At 41.9% G+C, this 27,796-nt stretch overlaps 1 protein-coding gene across 5 annotated transcripts; it reads right to left on the reverse strand.

Annotated features, from left to right (window-relative positions):
• On the reverse strand, positions 1 to 27,739 carry GLYR1 (glyoxylate reductase 1 homolog). 5 transcript variants are annotated; one of them, XM_075018366.1, is made up of 17 exons: positions 27,645 to 27,723; positions 26,621 to 26,713; positions 25,433 to 25,469; positions 24,125 to 24,204; positions 16,288 to 16,426; positions 15,463 to 15,705; positions 12,370 to 12,456; positions 11,379 to 11,435; positions 10,234 to 10,284; positions 10,034 to 10,107; positions 8,079 to 8,178; positions 6,779 to 6,889; positions 6,373 to 6,474; positions 5,144 to 5,306; positions 4,540 to 4,719; positions 3,921 to 4,045; positions 1 to 3,564 (listed from the first exon to the last, which is right to left on the reverse strand). In XM_075018366.1, the coding sequence occupies exons 5-17, from the start codon at positions 16,372 to 16,374 to the stop codon at positions 3,490 to 3,492; spliced, it is 1,455 nt and encodes a 484-aa protein (XP_074874467.1). In that variant the 5' UTR covers positions 16,375 to 16,426; positions 24,125 to 24,204; positions 25,433 to 25,469; positions 26,621 to 26,713; positions 27,645 to 27,723; the 3' UTR covers positions 1 to 3,489. The 5 variants fall into 5 exon arrangements, with proteins under 5 accessions (XP_074874467.1, XP_074874465.1, XP_074874466.1 ...); XM_075018364.1 differs by lacking the exon at positions 26,621 to 26,713 and having other exon boundaries at positions 27,645 to 27,739; XM_075018365.1 differs by lacking the exon at positions 26,621 to 26,713 and having other exon boundaries at positions 6,373 to 6,468; positions 6,776 to 6,889; positions 27,645 to 27,739.
• Positions 27,740 to 27,796: the final 57 nt, after the last annotated feature.

Consider the following 27,796-nt stretch of genomic DNA (forward strand, 5'->3'; position numbering starts at 1 on the left):
TGTTTTTCAGCAACTCTGATTTTTTAATGTTTTGAGAAACATACATATTTCTTTAATGCCACAATACAGCTTTGATAGGCTTTAGAAAATGCCACAAGAACATCATGTTACCAAGAAGGGTTTTATTCTTTTTGCCAGTAGCTTTGTTAATTGCACAAAAAAAAATCTTTTTGTTTTGCCATTTAAACATTTTCACACATCCTATTCTGAATGACAAACGTTAATTAAAAACAAGGCAAAAAAATAAAAATTCACAACCTTAATTAACTATAGGATCTATCATTGAGGAAGAAAGAAACTGCTTTTCTTACAAGCTTTTTCACAAGTGTCACATTTTCTCTTTAAAAAGGAGGGAGTCAAAAAAAGCAAATTTCTAAAACAGAAATCCTCATAAAAAGGAACTTTACAGAATTGTCAACAATATTAAGACAACATTGACTAGCCAGTTTTATTAGAGCATCTCTCAATCCACAGCTTCCCCCCCTTCCCTCCCCCAAATCTCAGGCCTAGGAACAGATTAAGATCCATGTTCAGAGGCTACAGACATAAATACAAGAATCTGAGTGAGACTGACACAAGTCAATCTGAAATGGCATCTGAAACAGTCCGGTTTTCACCATTTCCACCCCTCCTCCTCACTTCACACCCACAATTCAGAGCTCTCGGTCTCCTGCTCCTCCCTGGCATATCTGTGATTGTACAACTGGCTGGTCAGCACCGCACCTTCCAGCCACTCTACATCCACCTACCTCACCAGAAAGCTGCAGTCAGATTTTCCCAGGATAAATTACAGTGTTTAACTAGTCTGCACCTGCCACTCCCACATAAATAACAATCTCCATTTCCAGAACTACAGTATTTCTGGAAAACAAAACCTGCAGCAGTGAGTTGCCATGGGAGTGGTTCTCCTCTCTCACAAACATGGTTCTTTGAATTCACTACAAAACACGTATCACAGGACTTGAGAGCTCCTTTCATATTCTCACTCTATCCAGAGGCACCACAAAGTAGAAAAGAGGGAGATCCTCCATTACCTTTGCTCAGACCCATTCACCTTTACCCCGGCCCAAGAGATCTCCGCAGGGACAGGTTGGGGATGCTGCTGCACTGGCTCAGCACAGTTCCACTCTCAACTGGACCCGAGACAGTACCTCCCTCTTCCTCCCAAAAGATTTCTTACACTATAAAACCTGTGGTCTTATCTCCTGCCCCCAAAACACAATTTCGCCCAGATGCCCTCAATACACCATTCATGTAAATGATTTCTTAACTGCGGCATGTTTAACCAAGGACTTCTGATGCTAATAGCGGAGTTCTTCTGGATGGGGGAAGCACAAGTGTGTCAAAAGCAGGCTAATGGCTGGTTATCCTGGGTAGTTATATGTGCCTTTAATATGAATATCTACATGCAGGATGACAGTTGCACTGCCAAAGAAACATGTATATGTAACTAGTATTGTTCACATATACCACTGACAAACGGGCAAAGTGATATCTAACGGATCTATTACTAGGAGATGTTCACCACAGGACATAATGCGTTAACACAATATTAGCCCACAAATAATAGTGATCACAGGAGGTGAAATATTCAACAAAGTAACATTTACAGCATTAGGCGTTAGATGTCATGATTCGTAATGAGTATCTGATACTTTCTCTGTTTCTTAATAAGGTGCCCCTGAACCATATGCACATGCTGCACACAGCAGGATTGGTCAGAAATCCTAACCCACAGGAAAATTTCCTAACACAGCCATTAAGTTCCTAGAAAAATAAGATGGCGGGAGGGGCAGACCTCATGGATTTAAAGGAACATGGTCTAATTTGAATTTGCTTTCTTTCCTTTCAGAATCCCAAACCAAGGGAGGAGATTGCGCCACTGAAAAGCGATTTTGGCCAATAAAGTTTCTTACTGGCATTTTACTAACTCCCAAATCCAAAATGCAAGAACCCTCCTAAAAGGCTAATACTGAGAACAATTAAAAAAAAACAAAAACAACAAACCACACCCAAAAACATGCTCTGTGCATTTTTAGAGAGACATGCATCCTTTGGACTCTGGGTTGCTCTGCTATCAACACTGAGAGCATCTCTGCTCTCTAGCCTTGGCATCTGCAGTTCAAGTCCCACATTCCTAGACTAAAGCTCAGCAGTGGTCTTAGCATCCCATTTGTTTACTAGTCTTTCTAGAAGTTGGTATCTGGCTACAAGCAGAGTCACAGGTACAGGGAAAAGTCTCATGCTGTGCTAGTGTACCCAGAGTAGTAAGACTAAGAACATGTATGGAAAGTCTGACATGTATAAAGATCACTAATCAGTACACAAAAATATCCCTGTGAGGTAGGTAATCATCACCCACCTTTAAAGATGGGCAAACAGGCTAAGAGATATAATGACCATACAAAGGCCAGAGAGAGAGCGTGGAAAGGAGCTCAGGATTCTCAGTCTCTTGGCTCTACGATCATTCTTCTCGCCTCTTTCAGACTCATCACTCTGCTTGTGACACTGCTACAATTCAAGACACCTTTGTAATTATTGACTACAAGGGTTAAAAAAAAAAAAAAAAAGGCAAGTATTAAAGCAACATAAGCTAAGGCCAGGAGCAACCCTAAGGTTTGTTCCTTCCCCAAATAAAATATCTCTGGCCCAGTTTTAGGCTGTATGTTTCTCTTGCAGTTTTCTATGCAAAGGTGCTGATCTCCAATGCTGTTTGTGAGATGGGCAGCTGTGATTAGCCTTTTAGGAGGCTCGTTTACACTGGCATTCCCTAATTTTCAGTAAGGTTTGTGTTCCCTAAGCTACAGTTGTCTGTACAGGGGAAGACATGGATGCAATCTGTTTTTCTTAACAGTACAAGGAATTCCTCCATCAAGGTGCTGGGGAGGTGGAAGTTTAAAAAGAAGCAGAATCAAGACAGTGTTGCATGCAACCCCATTACCTTCTGGAACTGCCATTCTCCTCCATGGGAGGTGCTTTGTTCTCTAACAGTGGCCGATTAACAGGAAATGCTCCTCACCTTACTTGGGACCAAGGACTTTAGCGATATTCACAGGTAGATGGGATGTGTGTCACCTGTCCCCTTGATGCAGAGAGTCCAACACACGCATTATTTCACAGCAAAGGAGAAAAGGGACCGTTAGAAACAGCATCTTGGACAAGCATACAAATTGGAAAATAAAAGCAGCCAAGCAGCAGATTTCTGGCAGAGTTGCCTCAGAGCTTCTGAACAAGCCGCCACTGTTCTGTTCCATGACTGTCAGTGCATGGCATGGATTTTTCTAATTAGACTGCAACAATCCGAGCCCCCTCCTCCCCCCTTTCTGCCACCAGGGGAAGGCTCACCGCAGCAGCTGCCTCCGTGGCAGATCTCAAAGTCTGTGTATAAAAGGAAATGGAGAGACAGAGATGGACTGGTCCAGAGTTAAAACCCAGTATCATAATAATATTAATCAATAATCATAGTATTAACAGTAAGAACGGTGCAGCCTAGTGGATGTAGGCCCTGTACACTGCAGACATGTCGTTGTCTGATTGGTCCAATGCTTTTGCTCGTTTATAGACCTAGAGAAGAGAAATTAGAAAAGGATCAGTGCCTGCTCGTGTGAAGCCTTTCCTCAGCAGAAAAATTGCTTTGCTGACCATTGCAAACCAGAGAACTGCATAGTATGTCAAGTAATTAGAGCAGGACATATCAGAACACACCAGGTCTTGTTGTGGCCATCTGTGTTTAATGATGTGATATTTTAAGGGCTTCTACAATCAAAACAATTCCAATTCCATCCTAGTCAAAACATATTTCAATCGCTGCTCCCTTGTCTTAGAGATGACATAATTCCTAGATTTTTGTCTCTTGTTGACAAAGGGCTCTATTGAAGAAATGCTGAATAACACATATCTGAACACTGAACAGCTCTTACCTCGTTGGCAGCAGCTGCCATGGGAGTTGGGTGGTTGACAGAATCGCCCAGTGCAATAGCTAATCTAAGATCCTTCTGTATGTATTTCAGGTAGAAATCAGGTTTAAAGTTTCCTTGCAAAATATCTGTTGAGAGGAATGGGTGCAAAAAATAAGCACAACAAAAGTAAATCAAGCCCACACTGCAAGGGCATGTAATTCAACACCAAACTTCCCTTTCCCATGCTGATCAGCAGGAACACTGCTTTTAGCTCTTCTGCTTCTCTGCTCTCCATCTGACCACAGCAGATAACGTCACTATTGCCCACTGACAAAGTGAGCTCAGATTTCTAAGCAGCTTGCCCTCCATTTCACTTATTACCCTGCCCCAATGAAATCCTCACTGTGAACTCAAGTTCTAAGCAGGCTGTAGACAATGCAGAGCTTGGGGTGGATTCTCAGAAGCCCTGGCTATGAAGGGGAAGGAATGGAACTCAGCTCTTCATTTCCAGAATGCTTAAAATACCCAGAATCCCAGGCTGATGAAGATGGGATGGTTATTTTCTCCCTTCTGCCATTATCTGAAATGCTGCTAGGTTGTGGCAAATGTCCTATAATAAAACAACGTAAGAGAACTTTACTTTGGCACTTCTGGTCCAGGAAGATGCTGGCAAGTTGTCCCTGATTGAGGATATCCAGAAGGGTCTGTTGGGACTGGCCAGTCACTTGAGCCAAAGTCAGTCCTTCTGCTATCGTTGCCATGAAGCTGCCTTGGACCATGTTCACAATCAGCATCATCTTGGCAGCATTGCCTACTTCACCTGGGAGCGAGACATACCATTGGGCATTCCTCCAGAAGAGATACAGCAGCCTTGCTCCCCCATCCCACACAGTATTAACACTACCAGACTATTCACATCCAAGTACTTGGCAGCTCTCCCCTCCCCTGAAAGACTTAAGAAACCTTACCCATTTTCCAAGCACTCAAAGGAAGGGAGAAATCATAACAAAGTATGATTGAAAATAAAAGCATCATGGATCCTCCAAAATGAGCCAGTATTCAAAAAAGAAAACTTGGGCTAGACACTCTGAAATTGGCCAAGTTCCCAAAGAGCAGGGCAGTTTCCCATACTGCCCAAGGAGACAAGAAACAGATGACACATACGCCTCTAAGACTCTTTGCTGGATTTCCCAGTCCTTGCACTGAGTAAGAAACTGCTATCAGGCCCTTTGCATTTCAATTACCTAGAAAAAAAGAGGTCTTCCCCATCGCTTGGAAACAGCTACTGCAGTCCTCATATAAACCCCTGTCACCAGCTGCCAGGATCACTAGCATCCCATCGTTAGATAGCTGCTGATTTCCTGAGACCGGTGCTTCCAAAAAGCGACCACCCCGGGACACTATCACCTAGAAAAAAAAGCATCTCTGGTTAGCTGTGCATGAACAGCACACATTGATGCTGAGTAGGCAGCACAACAAGAACATTGTTTAGGGCATTCCTGTCCCTGAGAACAGAATTTTAAAGCAGAACAAATAGCTCAGACTTATAAACGGAAGAGGAAAGTGATGCGCTGCAAAGGGTATTTGAGACCAAAAGTTGCCCTCACACTCCAGCAGCACTTTCTTGCACCCGTCACTACTGTGCATGTTTTAAGCAGCTGAACTTACGTGCTTTTGCCATGGCACCCTGGAACGGCCAAAGGAACCAGTGCTGAAATTGCACATGTGGTGTAGGAATCTCAGAAGATTGACTGTTATGGTATTTTCCCCCTTTTCCCCAAAGAGGAAAGGCCTTTGACAGATCTCTTCAGCCAGAGGTTTATTAATATGTATGACCCTTCATTCTCCAGATTCATGTTACACACTACTGTGTCATCAATATGTCTGCTTAAAACTTCACCAAAATTAACTCCCCTTCCTCGTGCAACACCACACACTACCTTTAAGGCAGAGGATAACAATCCAGAAGCCAAAGAGGAAATCAAAGATGCCACATCAGAAATAATCAGAACACTTCTACAGAAATCCTCTCTATAATAACATTTCTAGAGAATGAAACATGAAGGCATTTTTTTTCCCCAACCAGAAGCAGATTATGCATTTTATCATTTAAGGACAGTTATTAATCCAGACAGTGCTTTCTCCTGCAGCTTGCTACAGAATACCAATCTGGCTATAAATACTTCTTAAGGGATCAAAATCTGGCTGGCTGTTTGCATTGGTGCCAGCTAACAGTCCTGCAAATCTACAGGCTTTGCTGTTATCACCAGGGAACATCTCATCCAACTTTGTTTGCTGGTCAAGATTTGACAGTTTATTTTGTCTTATTTGCCTGGGACTTGAGCGTCTCCTAAAAGAAGCCCCAAAATCATCAGAAGCATCTTTACTATCAACAGCTTACCACCTGAAGCAACAAGAACTGCAGTACTGCTGCTGAATCACAGATGTTAGCAGTTCAGTTCAATGTGATTACCTGGGCCAACTCTGTGACTGTATCTGCATCCACAGTGGACATATCCACATAACACTTCCCTGGACGAATCCCCTGCAACACTCCACTCGGACCAAGTACCAGCTGTGGGGAACAGAAGAGCGGTAAAGCAATAGGGTGTCTGCAGAGAAACTCCAATCCTGCAGGACAGCAATTCAAGCGAGCCTGGCACTGCACTGATAGACTCCTAGAGGGTATCAAAACGTACCCCCAGGGATGATTTTTTTAAAAGTGTGATTTTTTTGTTGGGATATTTATTTTTACATAGCTGCACTGCCCAGCATCTACAGTGACCCAGGCTACCATGGTTAGTAGGAATCAGGAGTGGCATTCAGTGACTGTATCTTGTAATCTAGCTGGTGGAGGAAAAATAAGAGCTAATCCTTACATCCTTTGCTGCTTTTGGATCCGATACACAGGCAAAGGTGATGTCACAGGTGGAGACAACTTCAGCGGGGGTTCTTCCCAGCCGTGCCCCCTCCTGGATGAACAAATCACACTGCAAAAGTCACAAATCCAAACGTAAGAAAAATTAAGTACAGAGCAAATGGGTTCTCTGGCATTTTGCTGAAACAAACTCTGCTGCTGGACCCAACTCAAAAGGAGTCAGGCATATTAATTACATGGCGACTGGGTTGTCTTCTGTTGGTTTGTCGTCCGTCCCCGCCCCCCTGCCCACAAGGGGCTCTTTTGCAGCTTTTCTGAAACTCCAAGTGAAGAACTTCAAAAGAAAGACACAGGAAAAGAGAACACTTAGGTGAAATGATAAGAGATTGAATGTTGTGGGTTTTGGAGGAGAGATGAGGGGAAAAATAACTGGTAGACAGAGCAAAAGGTGTTACTGCACAGTAAACAGGAATATGCACAGCTGAGACTAATGTGTTTTAGTGGGCTGCTGCTTCAAAATCTTAGCTCCTTCTTACCCTATCCCCTCATACCATCCATGTTTTGCAGTTAAAAAAAAATAAATCTTTTAATCCCTTTGAACAAAGTAACCACAGTGCCCTTCTTGCCTTTGATATTCCACAATATCATTGCAGTACCATATCTCCCCCAGTTACCTACTTTTCCTCCTCCACTACAAAGCCTAACGCTGGCTAGAATATAAGTGTAATATAAGCTTCATTTTCACTTTGAATACACCTCTAAACCCTTCTCATCCTGGTCTTATGACACAGCAGGTTTTCAACAGAACCTTTGTTACCGCAACACAAACAGCACAATGGATGTGTAGATGAAGCTGTGGTCAAGCAGTGCATCTTACCACACCACTCCTAGAACCAATTCCCCAGCACTTGGTCTTTTTGTCCAGCTCCATGACACAATGACTTGGCTATTTACGTCAGCAGTATTTCCAGAGGCACTTTACACTGCATCCCTCAACACATATACAAGGTTGTAATTCTTCTGGCAACCCTCCCATCTCATACAAAACGGGAATGGGATGGGGACTGTTCACATAAGAGTGACCATACTAGGACAGACTACAGCTTCATCTAGTCAAAAGTGGCCACCAACAAGCACCTAGGAAATAATAATAGAAAAAGGTGGCAAGCATATACTTGTGTTTCTTTGGCATCCTCTCCTAGGCACCACTGATTGGTGACTCCAGGCCTCCCTGAGCTAGAGGTGGTAACTACATGTTTAGAAAAGGTTCAGTATCACCTGTATCTTAAGCACATGCCTACCTTCTCAGCAGTCCGGTTCCAGACAGTGACAGTGTGACCCATCTTCAGTAAGTTGGAGACAATGCCACTTCCCATCAGGCCAAGTCCCAGAAATCCTATCCTGAGGGGAAGAGATAAACATTAATGCAACAGAACGCAATTGGTGTCAGCGTCTCATGGTCTTGGGAATGATGAAGAGCAAACCCTGGAGCATCACCAGCAAAAAACTCCCAAAACCACAACAAAACCAAACCTGCTCCACTGTGGCCACAGCTAGAATGGGCAGATACTGAGCTTTAAAAGCAAAGTGGTATTTATTTTGCTTACAAAGCAACCCTAACAATTTCCTGAAGAAAGTCTTTAGTCTGCTTCAGAAGACTACTTAAAGGTTTTGGTGGTCTGGGTTTTTTTGTTTGTTTGTTGGGGGGGGGGGGGGGTGTTAGTTTGTAGGTTTTTTTTGTTTGGTTTGTTTTATTAAAATTGCTGCTCTTGTGCTTTCTGTTGCCACCCATTGCCTTACTGAAGATGAAAGGAACATTTAGAGATCAGCAAGTGCTTCTCTAATTAATATTCAGATTTTTAAACTAAGTAACACGTACAATGACTTGCTTATACTTTGAATAATACATTACAACCTTTATTTTAATGAAGCCCAGCAAAGACTACTGGGCATCATGCACAGACCGTAGACCTAGTCCCTGCTCTACAGCTGCGATTTTGGACAGACCTAGAAAGGAAGTAATAGGTCAGTACAGGTCACTATGAGCAACAATACAATAGTCCCAGATACCAGCTGCTTTCCCCCATGCCTCCCCCCACAAAGCTGGCAAGAGTTTTGTTCCCCCCCTTCAAGAAGATGACAATGCGCTAAAACAATTTCCACCCCTACAGTTACCTGCACAACAGGAATTCCTTTGCAGTCATTGCTGCAAAGATCCTTCCATACATCATGCAGCTAGCTTCATACCAAAACCACAATTCTAGCAGGAAATTCTGAAGTGTTCAGTTACAGGTCTGATGTAACTTCGAGATGAAATCTGCCTGGCAATTCCCCAGCTAATTCTTCGGAATTAGCCACACTACAGATGCGCTGTGGCTTTCGCAAGCCAGCTGCACTCTCCCAGCTAGCCATGCTGCCTTTTGTTAGAACAAACTAATTTAGACAGGTCAGAGCAAGTCACTATACGCTCCTTAAACAGCCCAAACAAGGTCCACCTATTTTCAAGCCTCTAAAATAGAGGAGATATTCTTTCTCTCCCAACCCACCTCTGAGCCACACTTTCCTGAGAGACTATTTTACCTGAACAGCTTCATTGTTATTTTGGTTCCCCTGGAGTACAGTTGAGAACTGACATCCCATGAGAACGACCCCAACGGCAAACAGCAAGTTGTGGCCTGAACTCAATTTGAACAGAGCGGAAGTTACAGAGTGAAACAGGAAGCTCAAATTAGGCTTCTCTCACTCTAGAAAGGAGAAGGGGGACGTTAGAAGAAACCAGAAAGCTCACGTGCTACACAGCAAAGCTCTTGTGCTGAGAGAGCACGCCTCCCTCTTCCTCTTGTCTTCTACATGCTCAGAAGAGCGATTAAATAAACCCAGTCAACTGCCAGGCACTACTGGAGAAAGATACCCTTTTATCTTTCTGCCTCATACAGCATTCAGAAGTACTGCTGCTTAATGTTCTGCAGTATGCCCTACAGGAAAAGGGCAACTGCAGAAAAGCCCTGAATTGCAAATGTATCCAGGCCAAATCCTATTCTGAATTCTTCTACTGTACAGCCCCTGTTCGTTTTTCAGCTGCCTCCCTCCCCCTTCCCCCCCAAATCAGAGTTTCACACAAGGACAGAGGAGATCTGTAGTTAGAGGGAAACGTTAGGTTTATTTATTCTCAGTGACAAGCTGGATAATGGCTGCATGTATGAGCTGGGAAGGAGAAAAAGTAAGGGAAATGGTTGAAGCGCGTTGGAGATCTTACTTTTTGTCTGTAGGTGTGATACTGCCATTGACTGCTGTGCTGTCTGCTGCCTGGATGGAGGTGGATCCTGTTTCCTGGGGAGGTGGGAAGAGGGTGGGGTGGGGAAAAAAAATAAAAAAAAAATAGAATGCACAGCTCTGGAGGAACTGCAAGTCCTCAGGACAATAAGGAAAATCCATCAAAACCAATATTTGCCTTACCTCTTCACAAACCTTCAGCTTCTTTGTGATGGCTTGATAGCAGACAGCTGGCTGTATGGAGAAGACAAAGCATTCAGGGGAAGGACAGTGCTGATTTGCTCTGCTGAGCAAACATACCATATCCTTGTTAGATAGAAACAGGGAGTTCACCCACCCACCACCATCTGCAAAGCAAAAAAACTCCCAGGCTTCCCTCAATGGGAGAAAATAAAAACAAAAACCTATTGCGACATACTAAGCTCTTCCTTTCCCACCCTGCCCCAGCAATTCAGCCTGTCTTCCGATACAGGTACTGCAAACTCCTTCCTGTAGTTCATAGGACAGGCTCCTCTAGAGGCAAGGATCCAGGGCATCCCTACTCTCGCATTTGGCCCAAAGGAAACAGAGATGTCTAAAGCCTGCCATGAAGTGCCTTGCCTCATATCTATGCTCAGTATGTCAATGCAGCTGTGCAAGAAAAACCTTCTTGTTAATATGAGAAGGCATGTGGCTTTCAACTAACATTAAGGTGAAGGCTGGTCCTTCCCATGCTGCTTATTGTGAGCTTGTGTAGATTAAAGCTGTTAGCTGCTCTTAATCCTTCTGGCTCTGCCCAGATCCTCAGCTGGATATAAATCCTTTTTCATTTAATTTGATCTCTCCTTTTTGTCCTGATGTTCACTGCTGAAGATAAAATCCTGCAAGGCTTCTGACTGCCAGGAGATAAACTGGCTATATTTCACATGGAGATTTTCTGGCCCTGGAAATTCTCCTGCCATATTCAGTTAATAGACAAGCTCATCCAGATGAAGCAACTGGTAGGACAACCAAAGACTATCAAACAGGGTTTTTAAACAGAAAAACAGCTTTTCCTACCCCTCAATTTTCAATCTAAAGAATTTACTACAACTGATCTGTCAAATCCTGGTGCTAGATAATCTTTAATTACTTAAACTATTCACTGTACTCAATGCTAAATCACTCTAAACCTTAAGGTTAGGAAGTAACTGAACTGCAAGATTGTACGTGAGAATCTAATTGCTGCTGGACCCTGAAGAAGAGAATTTCAGAGCTCTTTACGCATACTCCTTGTACTTAGACCCAGCAAAGGGCAGGATGCCAAGTCAGACAGACCGGCAGAATGATCCTGCCTGCCAAATCCTCACCTTCTCTGTCTGGCTCAGCAGGAAGTGATGAAAGTGTGGATCACTGTCCTTCACAGGCTACAAAGAAAGAAAGTACAGGCTCAGAAACATTCCCAGAGAGTCACTGAGCAACCACAGCACAATTCCCTTTTTCTCCCAAGCTGCACGAGAACAATAGCTTAAGCTGGAAAATATAAAATGTATCAGCTTTATCAAGCAGTCTGTTTCATTTAAGCTGTTTACATTTGTTTCATTCTCAAAACCAAAGCCATTCAAGTCTAATTCCTAATTCCTCATTTTTGGACATATGTAGGAAAACCAACGAAGGTTATGAGCAAGATTAACATGGGAGGAAGAGATCTCATATCCTGCTGCTTCTTCTTAAGGGAATGAAAACACTTATTTTCCAGCTTCCAAGGAACTTCTTAAAACAGCATTCTGTGAAAAGGCTGGAGATTACACCTAGCATTGTCGCATGCTAGGCAAACCCATATTAACAGCAACAAGGACTGTAGGCCCAGGTATCTCACCTCCCCGATGAGCATCATATGCACTAGCCTAACGTCATACTGCTCTTATTCTGCTTTACTGATAACTTATTTATTTATGCACAAAAATGAAAGGTTTCCAAAAGCTTCTTAGGAGGGAAATCAAATTAAACCACCCCATACAATAGTATCCAGACAGGGAGAGACTATCTACATCACCTCCTCCAGTTCTGGGAAGCCAGTCTCAGCAATACTTTTAAAACAAGAAGTGCAAAAATGAGTAGAGCAAGTGTGAACCTGCAAACGGTTCCACAAAGACTGAAATCTCACTTCCCAGCATACGTCTTAATTGCCCAGTATCTTGTCCAGCTTTGTTACACTACAGAATGACAGAATGAGAGTGTCTTACTTTGTTCCAACAGGAGGCAGAGAAAAATCTCAGTATTTTACAGCCCAGACAAAAGATTCTAGATTTGCTTCCACAAACTCAGTTCCTAGATCACATATGTTGTAAAGTTTCTCACCTCACTGACGCTTGGTGGCCATTTAAATCCAGCCACTGTTCCAGTCATCACTCTCTTCACTGTACTTGACTCTGGAATTGTGAGGTCCTGAGGAGACAGAAGGTGGATCAGAAAGAGCTTACAACCTGGCTCAGTGGCTGGCCACAGCACGTTGATCATATGAGCACACATAGAGAGTTCTGAAAAGCACTACAAATGCCTTCCATCTCACATGCCTTTCCATGAAGTGTTCATATTTTAACACAGAGTGTATTATCAACACAGGTGAGGTGAAGAAAACATGAACTGCCAACAAAGGAATTCAACCACACAGTTATGGCTTCTGGAGAATCCATTCTTCATATGTAAGAGGAATCACTGCACTTGTGTAATCATGCAATAAGCAGAGAAGCAAACGAACACACTTGATCCAGCATTTTCCTCTGGTGGATGCAAAAAGCTAAACAAATGGGTGAAGGACATGACCACAGTCAGAGGTCTGAACTCTTCTAATCCTCCCGTCATAAAAAAGTAGCCCACCTGTTAACAGGAGAACCTTCAAAGTGTGAGGCTGATAGTCATATCTGCTCAAGTTTGCGGAATCCATGAAACAGAAATTGGTATGTGGACTGCCACATTCACTCAACAGGCCCTGATTTGTCATGTCACAATAACACTTAACGCATCGGGTTTTTTACTGTTGAGCAGATTAAAGTTTATCTTTCTTATTTCCCCAAGACACATAGGTTAAAATAGGTCTTTATGCTATAGGTCATAGACATATGATATATGAAGAAAATGTGCAGGACTTCTGCATAGTATGTATTATCTTCCTGAAATGAAGGTTCAGAAATGGAATCACATTATCTCCCCTCCAAAATTACTTCCTGAAAATGCACAATATACCTTAGTGTCCACGCAGAACCATAATAGAAGACCACTGTTTGCAAAAAAGGTACGAGCAAGACTCCTGAAGGTAACTCAGATTGATGCAACTGTTTCATCTGTCAGCAGGGACAATTTAGACATCAGTCTCCAACCCTAAAGTGTCTAGGGAGAGCCTTGCACACTAAAATTCTCTCCTTAGAGACCACACTGCTGTTTCCACTCCTAAAGCGTGGATGAAACCTGCTCTGATACCTATCAAGTCACATTGGTCCTTTGAAAATATTCATATAAGCTTAAAAACAAGAGTATTTGAATGATCATGTATGCCTACAGACCATTTCTAGATAGAGCACACCTTGACAACAACTGGATTCTTGAATTTTGTGCATCCTTATTACTTGGAAAGCCAGAATTTGGACTGTGACGGGGCAAAAATCCCCAAATCCCAAAACTGCAGTAATTCAGGACAGCAACAAATGTTTTCTACCCTAAGACTAAGAATTCGGGGAAATTATGAGAACCGGGAAAGAATTTTAAAATCTTGTTGTCTTCTTGCCTATGCTGAAAAATAGTGTTAAGGCAGTACTGTTATATTTTCATGGCAGTTTCTTTAATTGTCAGTACATTACTTTCCAGAAGCTATAAGGCTACTTTCCTACATCAGCCTGCTTATTTTCATGGTCTGCAGCCAGACATTTATCACATAGCTGGCGACCTCTGTGATAAGCTGTTCAAAACGACTTCGCCAGCAATTTGCAAGTAAAATAATTTCTACCACTACAATTAACTCACTCAAAGTGCTCTGATGCCCTGAGGTAGCTAACACAGTAGAACCTGAGCATGCAACACGTCAGCACAATCAGAACTCTCCCAGCTATTAGTTTTGATCAATTTTGGAATGAATCTAGCTCAAAGACACAAAAACATTTTGCAAGTGGAAAAAAAGGCCCTGTGGCTTATTGTAACTGAAATATGTGAAGATACAACTCGCTCATAGCAAGACACTTTGAGAGGTGAAAGTATGTTGCCGGTAAAGTGTTTTCCTGCATCAGTCAAGTCACAAGTTCTGTAATGATTAGTAAGAATTCACAAACATGCATCATTCCTCCTCTCTTCCAACTCCCCCCAAAAGGAGAAACTGATGGGCTCTGTCGTACAGCCTGATTTAACAGAAGCTAGCTCTAAAAAAAAAAAGCCAGTGTTTCCTTCATAGCTAATATCTGAGATGATCAGCTTCATTTTACTACATCAAGAAAGAGTTTGCTGTTCAACCAGTGAAGGCCAATCCATTCACAACTTTGGAGATCAAAGACTACCATCTTGACTTGTGTCCTGAAGTGCACTGAAAGCAAAGATTGTGAAGCACAGCATAACGTGATCCATTTGAAGCACAGGTGAGCAAGCAGGCTGCCACATGGTGTATCAGCTGAAGTCTCCCAATGGTCTCCAGGTGTAGTCTCTGATGGAGCATGTGCATTGTAATAATCCACCGAAATAATTATCCAATTGGAAAAGGAAGATCTGGACCACAATAGTGAGTTCCACAATAAATAAAAAGGCTGGAACTCTAGATGAGGGTAGACAAAGTATTGGTGGCTATTGTTGCTGCCACAACATCCAGAAATAACAGGGAAGTAATGGGGATATAATAATAATGCTCCAAGGTTGGACCTTTATAATGGAGGATGGAAATATATCCTAGAGCAGAGAAGCTGAAATGAATACAATCAATTCTTCTGGTGGACTTCCCAGGCTACAAGAGTTTCTTCTTTAAGCCCTAGCCCTTAAGAATACCCCACCCTCTGTAAGTACTGAGGGTGAAGTTGAGTGACTACTGATCACTTAATCATACAAAGTAGATGAGATGGGAGAAGTCAGGAATCAGATGAAGACCCGTACCTCTTCACTAATCCTTCCCACACAAACTGAACTTGAGGGATGGCAAGATGAAAAGTGGAGTCTCATGATACAGCTCTCAAAGCCCTCTCAAAGATATGAATAAAGCTACTCAAAATAACTAACAGGTAAAAATTACAGGAAGAACCAACAATATGCTTGCCAAAGGTATCAGGCAGCCAAATGGTCTAGAAGTAGTAACATGGAACAGCTTAAAAAACCCTGATACTGAACTGACTCTTCCTGCTGGCCTGTTAGTCAAGGTGCCAGTCAACCCTAGAGTCCATCTGCAAAGTCCACAGGGCACTGGCGGACATGCACAACACAAACCTTCTCATCCTTGGGTGGACGCCCCCGCTTTCGGGGGCTCTGATCCTGGGCTCTTTTCAAAGGTGATTTTGATCCTCTCTCTGACGATACAGAAGAGACCCTCTTTTTTCCTTCCCCTGTGCCCTTCTTCAACTTTCCTTCAGACAAACTGGCCTTGCGTTTCTCTTCACCAGCAGATTGCTTGCTTCTTTCTTCACTGGAATTACGCCGATTCTTCTCTTCGTTGGAGTTATGGGAAGACGCCTGAGAGATTACAGAACAGAAGATGGTAAGGAAAGAAGAGAAGAGCTGGAATGATTTTCATGCAAAACCAAGGATGTGAGGGACCCTGTGCTGATTACTACCAAGCAAAACAACAGCACAGTAACTTGAAAACTAGCTATTTGTTAGCCCTTTGAAGTCGGTGAGTGAAGTTCCTGGTTAGTTCTCCTGCAAAAATACATCAGTTTAAGTAAGCGAGTAACAGAACAGGCCACTTGAAGACTTGGTGGGAGTGTGTGCACATATGTGCACTTCCAATACACTAAAGACAAGATTAGTAGACATCAAATTCTAGCCCAAGACTTAAGATTGATTTATCAAATCATCATAAGCAGATCAATTCGCCTCTTCAGTTTCTCCATCAGTTTAACACTTTTTTCCCACCAAACAAGACTGAATAGGGAAGAAGAGAGGATAGGGGAAAAAAACAAAAAACAAAGGAATGTAAACGAATCCCTCCTCAACTTGCCAGAGGCAACAAACTCCTTTCAAATAAAAATGCATCTGACCATCATTCATGCCAAGACTTGCTTTGATGCACACAGTAAAAAAGAACCCACTCACCTGGTCCTTGCCTTTGGTTTTTCTAAGAAACTCCTCTACAGCATCCACAGCTTGCTGGAAGCGCTTACCCTTGTTAATCTTTATCATTTCCTCTTTGTGAGGGTGATAAGGCTTCAGCTGCTCCACTTTGATCCAAGCACTAGAAACAAACAAAACAAAAATAAAAACAAAAACAAAAACAACAAAAACAAACAAAAAATTAAATTATATTCTCCAAACAGCAACTTTCTCAACCATCCCACTTTTAGAAACACACAGATATACTTTTTTTCTCCAGAGAAACAGATGATAGCAGCCCAAACTTGCTTTCTACAACCTGAAAGGCTGTGATTTCTGCATTCACCGAGAACTTTATTCTGACACTTTTACGTGGTTTCTCTCTCAAGTTTTATATCCCCTCATGCTAGCAGTGCTCTGCTCTATCAGCAAGACAGCTTTTGGATGGGATCTTAGATATTTATTTAGAACAAAGGCAGTCTAGTGACTGCTCTTGTATCACCAGAAGGAACACCCACAATCACATGCCTCCACATAAGGTAGCCAATAATATGAATCTGCTCAAGAGGTTGTTGAAAGCAGAGGCCACATAACAATTCTAAGCCATCAATCCCTTGTTCAAACATACTGTGCACACACAAGTGTCTGCAATAGCTGGAGGAAAAACCAAAATCATGTATCTTACAATAGAGCCCACCACAAATAAAGTGAGTGCAAATGCCAGCTCACTGATGAACATATTTCTGATGTACCTTGATATTCTGCATGAAAACAACATTTTCACTTTTGAGGAAAAAGAACCATTTTCTTCACTGTTGATATTTTAAGATAAACTGGTACAGTAGCAGAGTATTAACCTGACTGCAGTCCTGTGAGGAAACTCAAATGACTCCCCTGTTTCCACTGCTGCTAAGTAGGACTTCTTAACATTTACCAAATGGTTAAGTGGTCAAGTACAGGGTGATAACTCCACTTTCCTTACAGTTGACAAGCTCTTCTACCACTCTTTCACTGAGGCTTAGGGGAATGCCTTTGCTTTCAACATTCCTTGCGGCTCTCGCAGAGATTAGAATACTTTCCTCTCTCCCCAAATTCAAGCCCAGGCTTATCAGCCACACTGTTACAAAGCTATTTCCATCCTACTGAAAACAGACCTGCATAAGTTTCTGAAGAGCTTTTCCTGAGCTAGGATGGCCAACAGTGCTTCTTCACATACAGCAACCCAGCACACAGTAAAAACTGGTCAAACTGATTTTCCCTGGTCCAAAAGCATCTCTAAGTTACAAACATTAACTAGCCATGATTATATGCTTTAAATATTCTCCAGTGCGGTCTGACTTCTGCAAGCAGGTGAAGTGGTTTAATAGCTGCCTTTTCAGACACTGTAAGCATCATGTCATACAGCTAAACTGAACATAAAGGTGAAAATAATGACAATAATAATAATAATGACAATAATAATAATAATGACAATAATAATAATAATGACAATAATAATAATGACAATAATAATAATGACAATAATAATAACAATAATAATTCTTTGCTGGATCTTGCTTGTCCTCTCTTCATGAAGTAGTAAAGCCCAGTAAACTCTTTTAAAACTTCATGGAGATCTTTCTCCTCACTGGCATTAGCCATTGTTTGTAGTCAGGAATCAACTTGCTTAAAGCAGACTGAAACTTTCTGGGTCACACTTGGAGAGATGAGGCCTCCTGCTAGAACCGACTGCAAAAAATGCTAGCATCCTTTCCACATTGCCAGTATAGCCTACACCATGATTCCACCATAGCCTGGAAGCAGAACCCTGTACTCTTTTGCATGCAAAGCTGAATCCTTTTGCTTAGTTTATATCTTCTTCATAATAACTGACTTAACATAATATAACAAGTCAAATCATTACTTTCAGACTAGAGCCTGCTGTCCAGCAGCTATTCAGAGAATCCCTCCCAGTTGCCTGGACACAATAGCGAAACATATCTTAAAATGCTCTTATACTGTAAAGCTCTTCTGTCTGGCACTCAGTGACAAAGCATCCCTAGGTACTAGATAACATCAGCTCATGAGAAGCCTTTCCATTATGTATACAAAGGAAACAAAATGTTGGAGTACATTATAATAAAGCATGTTAAATGTTGTTGCCAGATTTTAATTTCTAAATAATAATAAAAAAACCCCACAAACTTTTCTTCTATCAAGGCATTCTCTTAGGTTTCTGCACATCCTATCCCTCCTCACTGCACAAGTTCATTAGTTTCCTTTCTCATTACTTTTCCTTTGGTATGGAGAAAGTCTGAAGCACAAAGCTTTCTGGCTCCTGGCTTCAAAGGCACATCTTGGCACTTGTGATCCCCCAGGACAAAGAGCCAGAGATCTCAGAGACAAACTAATAAGTGAGAAACAATCTTAAATGCTGCCTCAGGATTAAAAATAAATAAATAAGTAAATAAATTTTTTAAACCAGTCTTTTCCTTTCTAGTTTACTCTTTGTGTGTCACTTACCTGGACAACTTTCTATAAGATATGAACATGTCTTTTGACACCAGATATCCATAAAGCATTTGCATGCAATGTTTCAAACACCTGAAAAGAACTTTCCACCAAACAAAATAATCCGTGTTTATACACAGGATCTCTCTCTGTTAAGCAATAGCCACAAAGCCAATGAAGGCTAATATTTAGATAACAGGTCTCTATAATACAAGATATAAAAGGAACTACTATTTCTCTCCTGACTCAGCAATGAATTAATGCCGTAGAAAAGCATTATGGCATTACTGAAGATGTCATATTTAAGATGAAATTGTATTCATGACTGCACAGAGTCATCTGGTATCTGTAAAGAATGGGCTAAATAGAAAGTGAAAAGATGTAAAAAAGATACTTGTTAGTAATGGGTTCCTCTGCTCATTTCTCTATACCCTTCCTCATCCCCTCCAAAACATCATTCTTATAAAACCACTACTCATGTAAAATCCATGTTATATTCATGAACAATAATCAAAACTTAGAATGCTTGTAAAGCAGAAGCAAGTACAAATGTGACCTGGAGCTGCATGGAAAACAATGGTATAGAAGAGATGCAACCAGAGATACCAGATTCAAATCCATGATATGAGCTTAGCACAGGCAAGGCAACCTTAAAATCCCCAATGTTCTAGCCACTCTCTTCCAGTCTAAAGATACGAATTCCTAATGATAAATTGCAGAAATGAAAGTGGAGGAATATCCACAAATACTCACTTTTTGCAAGCCTTACAGTTAGAGATGGAAAACGGTGGCGCTGTATCTCCAAAGTTCTATTACCTACTACAGTCTGGGAAAAATTCATAAAGTTTTAGACTGTAGCAGTTTAAATGCCCACACTAAATGCTAACACAACCAATTTTGAAAGACAAAAGAAAACCGCTCAGTTATTTACAAGCCCAGTGTGTGTGAGCACACAACAGAGAAATCAGGATAGGTTTCCTGCTGTTAAAAGGGAATGCCTCAATTTTCATCAGTAAAACAACTGAAATGGCTGAACTCTGGAATTTGATATGTAAACTTCTTAATGGAAAAAAAAATACAAAAATGACTACGCTAAATTAGAAGAAACATCCATGCAGCTAAAAGGAAGGGATACTTAGCAAAAAAAACAAGCAGCAGGGCAATACTGAAAGAAATTTTAAGTATTAAATTTTTCAAATTTGTGCAATAAAAAAAATTTTGCAGAGTACTTACACATCCAAAGATAACAGTAAGAGGTGGAAACGTTTTGACTATAGTAGTTTTCAGCTACAGCACTCTGCCTGTAGAGATGTCTAACAACATTCCAGCTGGCTCTGCTATACAGCAGTCTGGTTACAGCAACATAGAGCTCTGCACGGGATAATTTGCCTAACTGAAAAACACCAGCAATGTAAGCTAACCCCCTCTGTCAGCTTAGCCTATACCCTCTGGCTCCTCAGATTGCCAAAGGGCACCACATCCAACAGCTGGTAAACTTTAAGCAAGTGTTTTCTGATGTCAGGACCTGAAAGAACATTTTAGAAAGATGACATCCAGAAATTTCCATCTCCTTGAAAACCAGGAAGAACAGTGGCAGAAGAAGAGGGTAGGTGTTTGCATCCCAACAGGATATGGAGGATGGGAAGGTAATGAGTGCTGTGCTAAAATCACTGAGCCTGATGGAAATAGGCTGCAGATTATTATACTTATCTTGGACTGCAAGCTTCCTCCAATTTTTCCTCAATATATCAAGTCAGGAAGTGCCCCTTGACCCCACCGCATTTAATGAGACTAATTAGTTTTGTACTGACGCTTCAAAAAGGTGCCATGAGTAAGAATGGACTGTTCCAGCTTCCTATTAAGACTTCGATATACATGACTTGCAAGATGATTTGGCTATTACAGAATATCTAAAGGGAAAAGAGGGTGGCATGGGACGTGAATGTGTGTGTACACACATCTCTGATGACTGTGGGATTCTCCCTAGTATTTCTATGAAACATAGTAGAATGACACCTTCAAAGCAATGATTTTTTGACAATGTCATAATGAATTCCCAAGCAGGCCATGAAACGTAATGAATGTTTTGAACCGGATGAAGCACACCAAGAAAGACTTGTAGGCTATGGGCCTGCTAATCTATTAGTTCTAACTACTAAAAGCAATAAATGCACGTATATAGCAATGTGTAAGTTCTTACATTGCAGTACTTGACTACTGGAATGATCTACGAAGATTTCCTAGGACAAGACTGTAGCTTGGGAAATAAAAGGGGATCTTAAAAACTATCTGAAAAGCACAGCTAGAAACACAGACAAGGGGTCAAAGCTCCACTTCCATTTAGAAAGACTAAATTAAAATTGTTGTTTATACTCCCATAATTGGATGTTGTTACATGCTTGCCAGGTCTATGGGCAGGAAACACCATCTCTTCTGATTTTACATGAAGAATCCTTTTAATGTGACTTACTTTGAGAAGAGACATTCAGAAAAGAACTCCTAGGCAGACTAGAAAAATCTCTGTATCAATTTGGAGAGCAAGTTAATAAGAGACATTAGATGAATATGCGCATCACAACTGAGGCAATCACTTAGAATAGGAAGTGGATATTATATTACTACTATGAACATAAAGGTGGCTTTCACTGTGGTAAAGCATAGGCGTACTTCACAGTTTAAACAAGCAAATTCTTCTTCCATGGGTACAGAATCCTTATCTTCCAGAAAACCTATTACTTTGAAAGTGACAGAAGCAACTAACTACACCAACACAAGAAACATAAGGAGCATGGAGCTCAGTAGAAACTTTATCAAAAGCCAGGTCTTAGAGCACAGTCTGAATGCACTCATGCTCTCACGTTTATGTCTTTGGCCAAAACTACTTACAATCTTCCAGTTAATGTATTTCCCTAGTCACTGCAGCATCACACTGGGCCAGTAAGTATTAGTATTCAGTTCACAGGTAAAGAAAAACGTATTTTCTTCTGTGCTGTATCCTAAGCTATTCAGGATTTCACAAATAACCAAAACCTATCTATACACTACACCAAAACCACTTCCAAATTCATCAGTAGGTTTTTATTCACCCCTCCACTCAGCTCAGATGCATGCACACCAGTTCTTACTTCTAAGCAGCCTTCTCCTTAATCTTTGGTATGGCAAACTGGAGCCACGTAAGTCAGGAGGAAACAATTTTTACCTAGCCTGAAACTGTGGCATTTCTGGCCACAGCAGTCACCTGGGAATCCTCAGAAGAAAGTAAGACTATCAAGTCTGAGATTACCTACCCATTGACAAACTGACTGGCAACCACCCTCAGAAGTTTGAGAGAGGGATTCTACCCAGCAAATAGCATCATGTTCACCTCACACACACTGGACAATAGGCAAATAGTTTATATCCAGATCCTTGCCTGTTAAACCTTGACAGGGTAAGGCAATAATAGAAGAGCTGTAAAAATGGATCAGTGGTATAGTAATGTCACCTTACAAACTTGAAAGTGGCAGAAAGAGTGAAGTGCTAGAAAACAGAAGCAACGTGTGCTAGAATATCAGTATGAGTAAGTATAACTCATCACACCACAGACTACAGTCAGTGATGGAGCTTTGCATCCTCCTAGTCGTCATACTGTTCATTTTGTAGAGTAGCAACATTTTGCCAGTTACGTATTTCCACTTACTGTTTATACTCACCTAGAAAAAAGTATTTGCAAAACACATTAGTTTACTTGCACAAAATAAGTAAAGGAATTTTCTCTTCATGCTCGCATTTTAAGTGAAATAATTTATTTTTTTCCTGACGTGGTTCATTGATTATGCTCAAAGAGAAGGATTTTCTCCAAGCAGCACACTGGTTAGAACAGCACAGTTTTAACCAGCACACTCTTTTAAAGGTCCATGTCAGGACAGAACAGGCACACAAGCTTCTCTTCTGCCTATCAATATTATTTTAAAAGAAGAACAAAGGGAGCAGTATTTATTTCCATTTAATTTTCAGGCAGGATATGCCAGTCAAAGCGAGCAAATTTCTAAGTCATGATTACCTAGCAGGAAATGATTAAATTTCACAAGATGGACATGGAGGGGAAGGGGAGACATGACAATGACCACACTACCTTACTGTGCCAGACGACTGGATTTTCCCTAGTCAGAGCTCTAGAATCATGTAATAGATCCCAGTTATTTTGCCGCACTGAACTCTTCATTTGCAATGATGCGCTAATCTCAGCTACAGTATCCCAGACATGACCACTTTTTCCAAACTTGTCTTGATATAAAACATCTCTGTATTCGATTCAATAACGTGAAATACAAGAATCGAGAACAATCAGGATAGAAAGGCTCAATCTCTTCAACTTTTAGAACTTGATTAGCTCAAATAACCATGTTCAACAACAACATCACCACCACAAAACACTCTCTGCCTTCAAATCAAACTTCACCTGCCTTACATTACTAGAGATCCAACAAACGTTCCTATTGGTATGCAGCATTCACTTCTACTCCATCAAGTTTAGACCTCAATTCTTAATGGAAAATGATTTTTAAATACTGAGTAAAAATAATTTAGCAGTCAAAACTAATTTCCTTAAGAAACACCCATTAAATGGTCCCAACTGTTACCTTTTTTTCCAAAGACTAAAGGGCTTTCCAGTCTTTCACAAATATTTGTAACTTTCTCCCTTACTGCATGACTTAATGCGAAATAGCAGAAAATAAAGGGAAAACCTGAAAAATTAGCAAAATAATTTTCAGTTTCACAAAACCCAAGTTCTCAGATTTCTGGGTTTTTTTCCTGTTTGTAGGTATCTAAGACAACTATGATTTTGTATGCATGTTTGGAATCAATAAATTCTGCCTTGCAAAAAGGTAGTCTACGACAGTTCTGGCCTTCCTATACTGTAAAGTCTTCCCAAAGCACAGCAAGAATGTTTTCAATTACCAGGTATGACAGTATGTTCTTTTACAAATGGCAGGTATATAGCTGTTTTATTCTTCTGGCAGAAAAACAAATGCATACTCTTAGCTGTACCTTTCTCGTACATGGTTACATGCTAAAATCTAACCCAGTCACATTGCACCTACTCCCCTAAAAATGGCAAGCTACCAAAAAACTCTGCTTCACAGCAGCAACTAAAATCCTAACGTGACTGAGTACGTAAGTCTTTACAGTCTTCATACACCCACATGAGCGGCTATAGCATGCAATAATAGTTGAATTTTTTTGCACATAGATCAAAGACAATCCTTGGCAAAGCTACGCTGCACTGTGTTAGTAAATATTTCTTCCCCGAAAGATCCATATTATATGGCACGGTATTTTCACCAGATGAAAACAAGCAGGTACATACTGATCTTCTGTTCCAAAAAACTTCACAAAGAAGCACTTTTTTCCACGAGGTTTCTTCAGATCTTTAGGTGGATTAACAATCTGAAGGCAATTAGAAGTGAAAGTTAAAAAGCACATAATGAAAATTTATACCCTGTGATTTTACTGTCATGTGTTAAAGCTATTTCAGCTTTAATTTTTTTTCTTTTTTATATCTGACTAGGAAGAGAACTTGAACCTGTTGTAAGTCTTTCAAATATTTAATCCATGTCTTTCCTTAGATATTGTAGGCTGCAGCAGAGTGAAAAAGTAGCCAAAATCCACTGATACATCGCTACATTCTTAGTGAGGTTTTCTTCTCCCTATCCCCAATAGATAAGCTAGCAATCTTTTTTTAAAGTTTAGAAAGCCAAATGGCATTAATAAAAGTTTGTTCCACTTAGGTAACTTTAAAAATTTACATTTAAAGCTTTGTCTTTACTCTCAGAATAGATTGCTTATAAAGTTTAAAATATTAGTAAAGAGAAAAGCTGTCTTTCAGTTACACAGGTGAAAGGCTGTAGGGGAGCCTGGACTTAACTTAACTTGATCCAATAACCATACATTTATGGCTGTCAGCCACATTGACAACACTTTTCCCTGCCGCATGCTGTTAACTCAACATGCTTAGTCCTCATACCTACACCAGAAATAAAAGCAAAGTTCTTTCAGAGAGGTAGAAATAATAAAAATGGCAATAGAGTTTTGTTTTGTTTTTTTTTAATCTTTTTGGCCTTTCATCAGAAAAACCCAACCAAACCAGAAGAGAAACTTTAACTACTCCCTACCCCCGTAATTATTACTCAAAAAACATCTTAAGAAGCCAGACTCTATTTCTATTCTTTAACGCAGTGCATTTAACCCATTTACTACAGGAGGAAAGAAACCTGTCTTGCAGAAAGTGATAGGGATTAAAAAGCTAAAACTGGGAAACACAGTCAGTTCCAGAGCTGGATGAACCGCGATCTGTTGCTTTTCATTCCATCTGAACTAACAGCTGTTAATGACAGACTGAACTTCTAGATCAAATAAAGCCCTAAACTGGTTCACAGTTTAGATTTGTGGGGTATGTATTTAAACAAAATTGTATTTAAACAAAAAACAAAAACCAAACAAAACCCCCAATATTAATCTTCAACCAAAATGCTTTCAGGCAAAGCTTTCTCTGTGCAGAAGGAAAAAGAAAAAAAAAACAAAAACCAAAAACCAACCACCAAACCACACCCCCCCAACACAAACAAAAACTAAGAAAGCAACAATAAATAAGAAAAATCAAACAACCAAACCTCACCTTTCCTGGCCACGGAGGATACCGGCCCAGCTTCCCCCTACAGAATAAAGAAAGTATTAGGCACTAGAACCAGAGAAAAAAAACCAACTATCCCATGACTACCTTTTTGTATTATGTCATATTTTTCATATTAAGAGAGTTACAACTTAAAGTCAAAATCTACCATGAAAGGCAAGACCCGCAGCTGACACACAAGCATTATATTGTTAGATACCTTCACCTAAACTAAGTCTCTAAAGAGTCTGCATGAACTCGCTGGACTATCAGAATTTAAGTGAACAGAACAGCAGCAGCATAGCTTCGGCCTGGAAGATACAGTGCTATAGTGCTTATTACTCTTGTAAGACTGGATATTCCCTCACAAGGAACTGAAAAAAGTATTGATGCAGGCAATCAAACCAAAGTTCAGGTTGGTAACTTATATCCAGCTGGACAGAACAGTCTAGTGAGTACAGCAGCCACCGATTTCCAGCTCAGAGAGCTGAGATTCTTAGAAGTTCTCACAGGAAAGCACTAATGGCAGGATCCCCTGAACAGGTGTTCCATTATCACTTTCTTCAGGTGTTCGCCACCACAGTAAGACGTGCTAAAGATACAAAAGAGCCATAAGAAAGGCAGAAAAGTTTATTTCCTACACTTGCAAATGTTTCCATTACAAAAACTACACAAAACCCCTTCTTCACAGAGAAGGAAGAGACATTAGTCTTAGCCCTCAGCATGGTGGCTTTACCATTATCTTACCCTTGTCACTTACTCGGGCTGCAGCACTCACAAAACCTTATCAGTCATTGTCTTGCAAGAGACTGGCAAAGAACCTGTGGAGCCCGCCAGCTCCTCAACCAAAAATTCTCAGCAAGCGGCACTGCAGCCTCTCCTGAGATGGCAATGCTACACAGACGACTCAGTAGCAATGGTCAGGCAGGAACACTGCCAAGAGCTGTAACCGTGACCATGTCTTGTATTCAATGCTTCCGTTCTTGTACTGAACAAGACATTCATCGAAGCCTTTCCTATGTTACCGTCTTACTCTTACGGTTCTTCTGCGACGGCTCTAGGGATAGTACCTGTCTAGGTTGTCATGTACAAAACTAAAGCAGGATAATCTGCATTCCAACACTGAGAGCAGTGCACTCCCCAAATCCTCGTTTGAAAAAAAGAATTTGCTAAAAGGAACCGATCTTTACTTACTTTGCTATATAAATTAGACAACTTCACAGCACTGTCAATTTTTCAGATGAGAAACTGCAGTTGTCACAGCCTGGAGCACACGCTTCTTTTTATCTGGGATATAAATATAAATGCATGCACTTGCGTGTTGGGGATTAACTATTTCTTGCAAGCCCTAGCAGGACACCCTAGCCTGTCAAGTACAGTAGAGCCTATGCACTTAAAAAATCAGCACTGACAGGGCTTGATGGAATCCCCTCAGTCTTTCTGATGAGGAAATAAAAAAACACAGCTCTCTGACTATTTGAGGGTAAAACTGGAGTGACAAAGGGAAATGGCTTCTATGAGCTTCAACAGGGATATCCTAACCTGCAAAAAAACGCTCTTTTCCCGGACTGTTGCGTTGCTTCATTAAAGCACTAGCAAGAAATGGTATCGTCGCTCTCCTAAACACCTACTAACTTATTTACGTCCCGTCTCACCTCCCTTAGGAGGAGACCGTATTTCCAACCGAGCCTCGCAACGATCGCCCCTCCGTCCCGCTCCTCTCACCCCCTCCATCTTACACAGGTTCTTTTCTGCGCCGCCTCCCGCTAGCCTCCGGTGTCGGCCCGGCTAAGAGCTGAGCCTGCCTCCCCTCAGCCCGCTCCAGCCCAGTCCCGTGGCCCCAGATCGCCTCCCCCCGCCCCTCCTCACACCGCCCCCGAGGGACGGCACCGGCGAGACCCGCCGCCCGGGCCGCGGCTCGGCCACCGCCTGCCCCTTCCCTACCCGCAGCCGCACCTTGGAATCCCCCGCGGCTACGGGGTGACAGCGCTCAGCCCGGCCCGGCCGGGCCTGTCTGGGCTCCCGCCGCGCCGCGCTCCCCCGGGCCGGGCACAGCCCCGCCGCCGCCCCGCCTGCGCCTCCGCTACCACAGGCGGAGACTCCGCCTCGTTCCACGAGAGGCGTCTGCCCCGCCGGCCGCCCGCCCGCCCGCCCGCGCGGCCGCCGCCGCCGCCGCCCCGCTCTGCCCCGCCGCCGCCCGGCCTGCACCGCCACTCACCACACCAGATCTCCGAGCCTCAGACTCACGGCCGCCATCTTACCGACACAGCCACCAGCCGCACCGCGCAAGGCCTGCCGGGACAGGACGGCACCCGCCGCCGGGGGGAGGGGGGGGGATTGGGGGAACAACGGGGATTGGGCAGCCCCCGT

This window comes from Buteo buteo, chromosome 29 (assembly GCF_964188355.1).
Source record: "Buteo buteo chromosome 29, bButBut1.hap1.1, whole genome shotgun sequence".
NCBI lineage: Eukaryota > Metazoa > Chordata > Aves > Accipitriformes > Accipitridae > Buteo > Buteo buteo.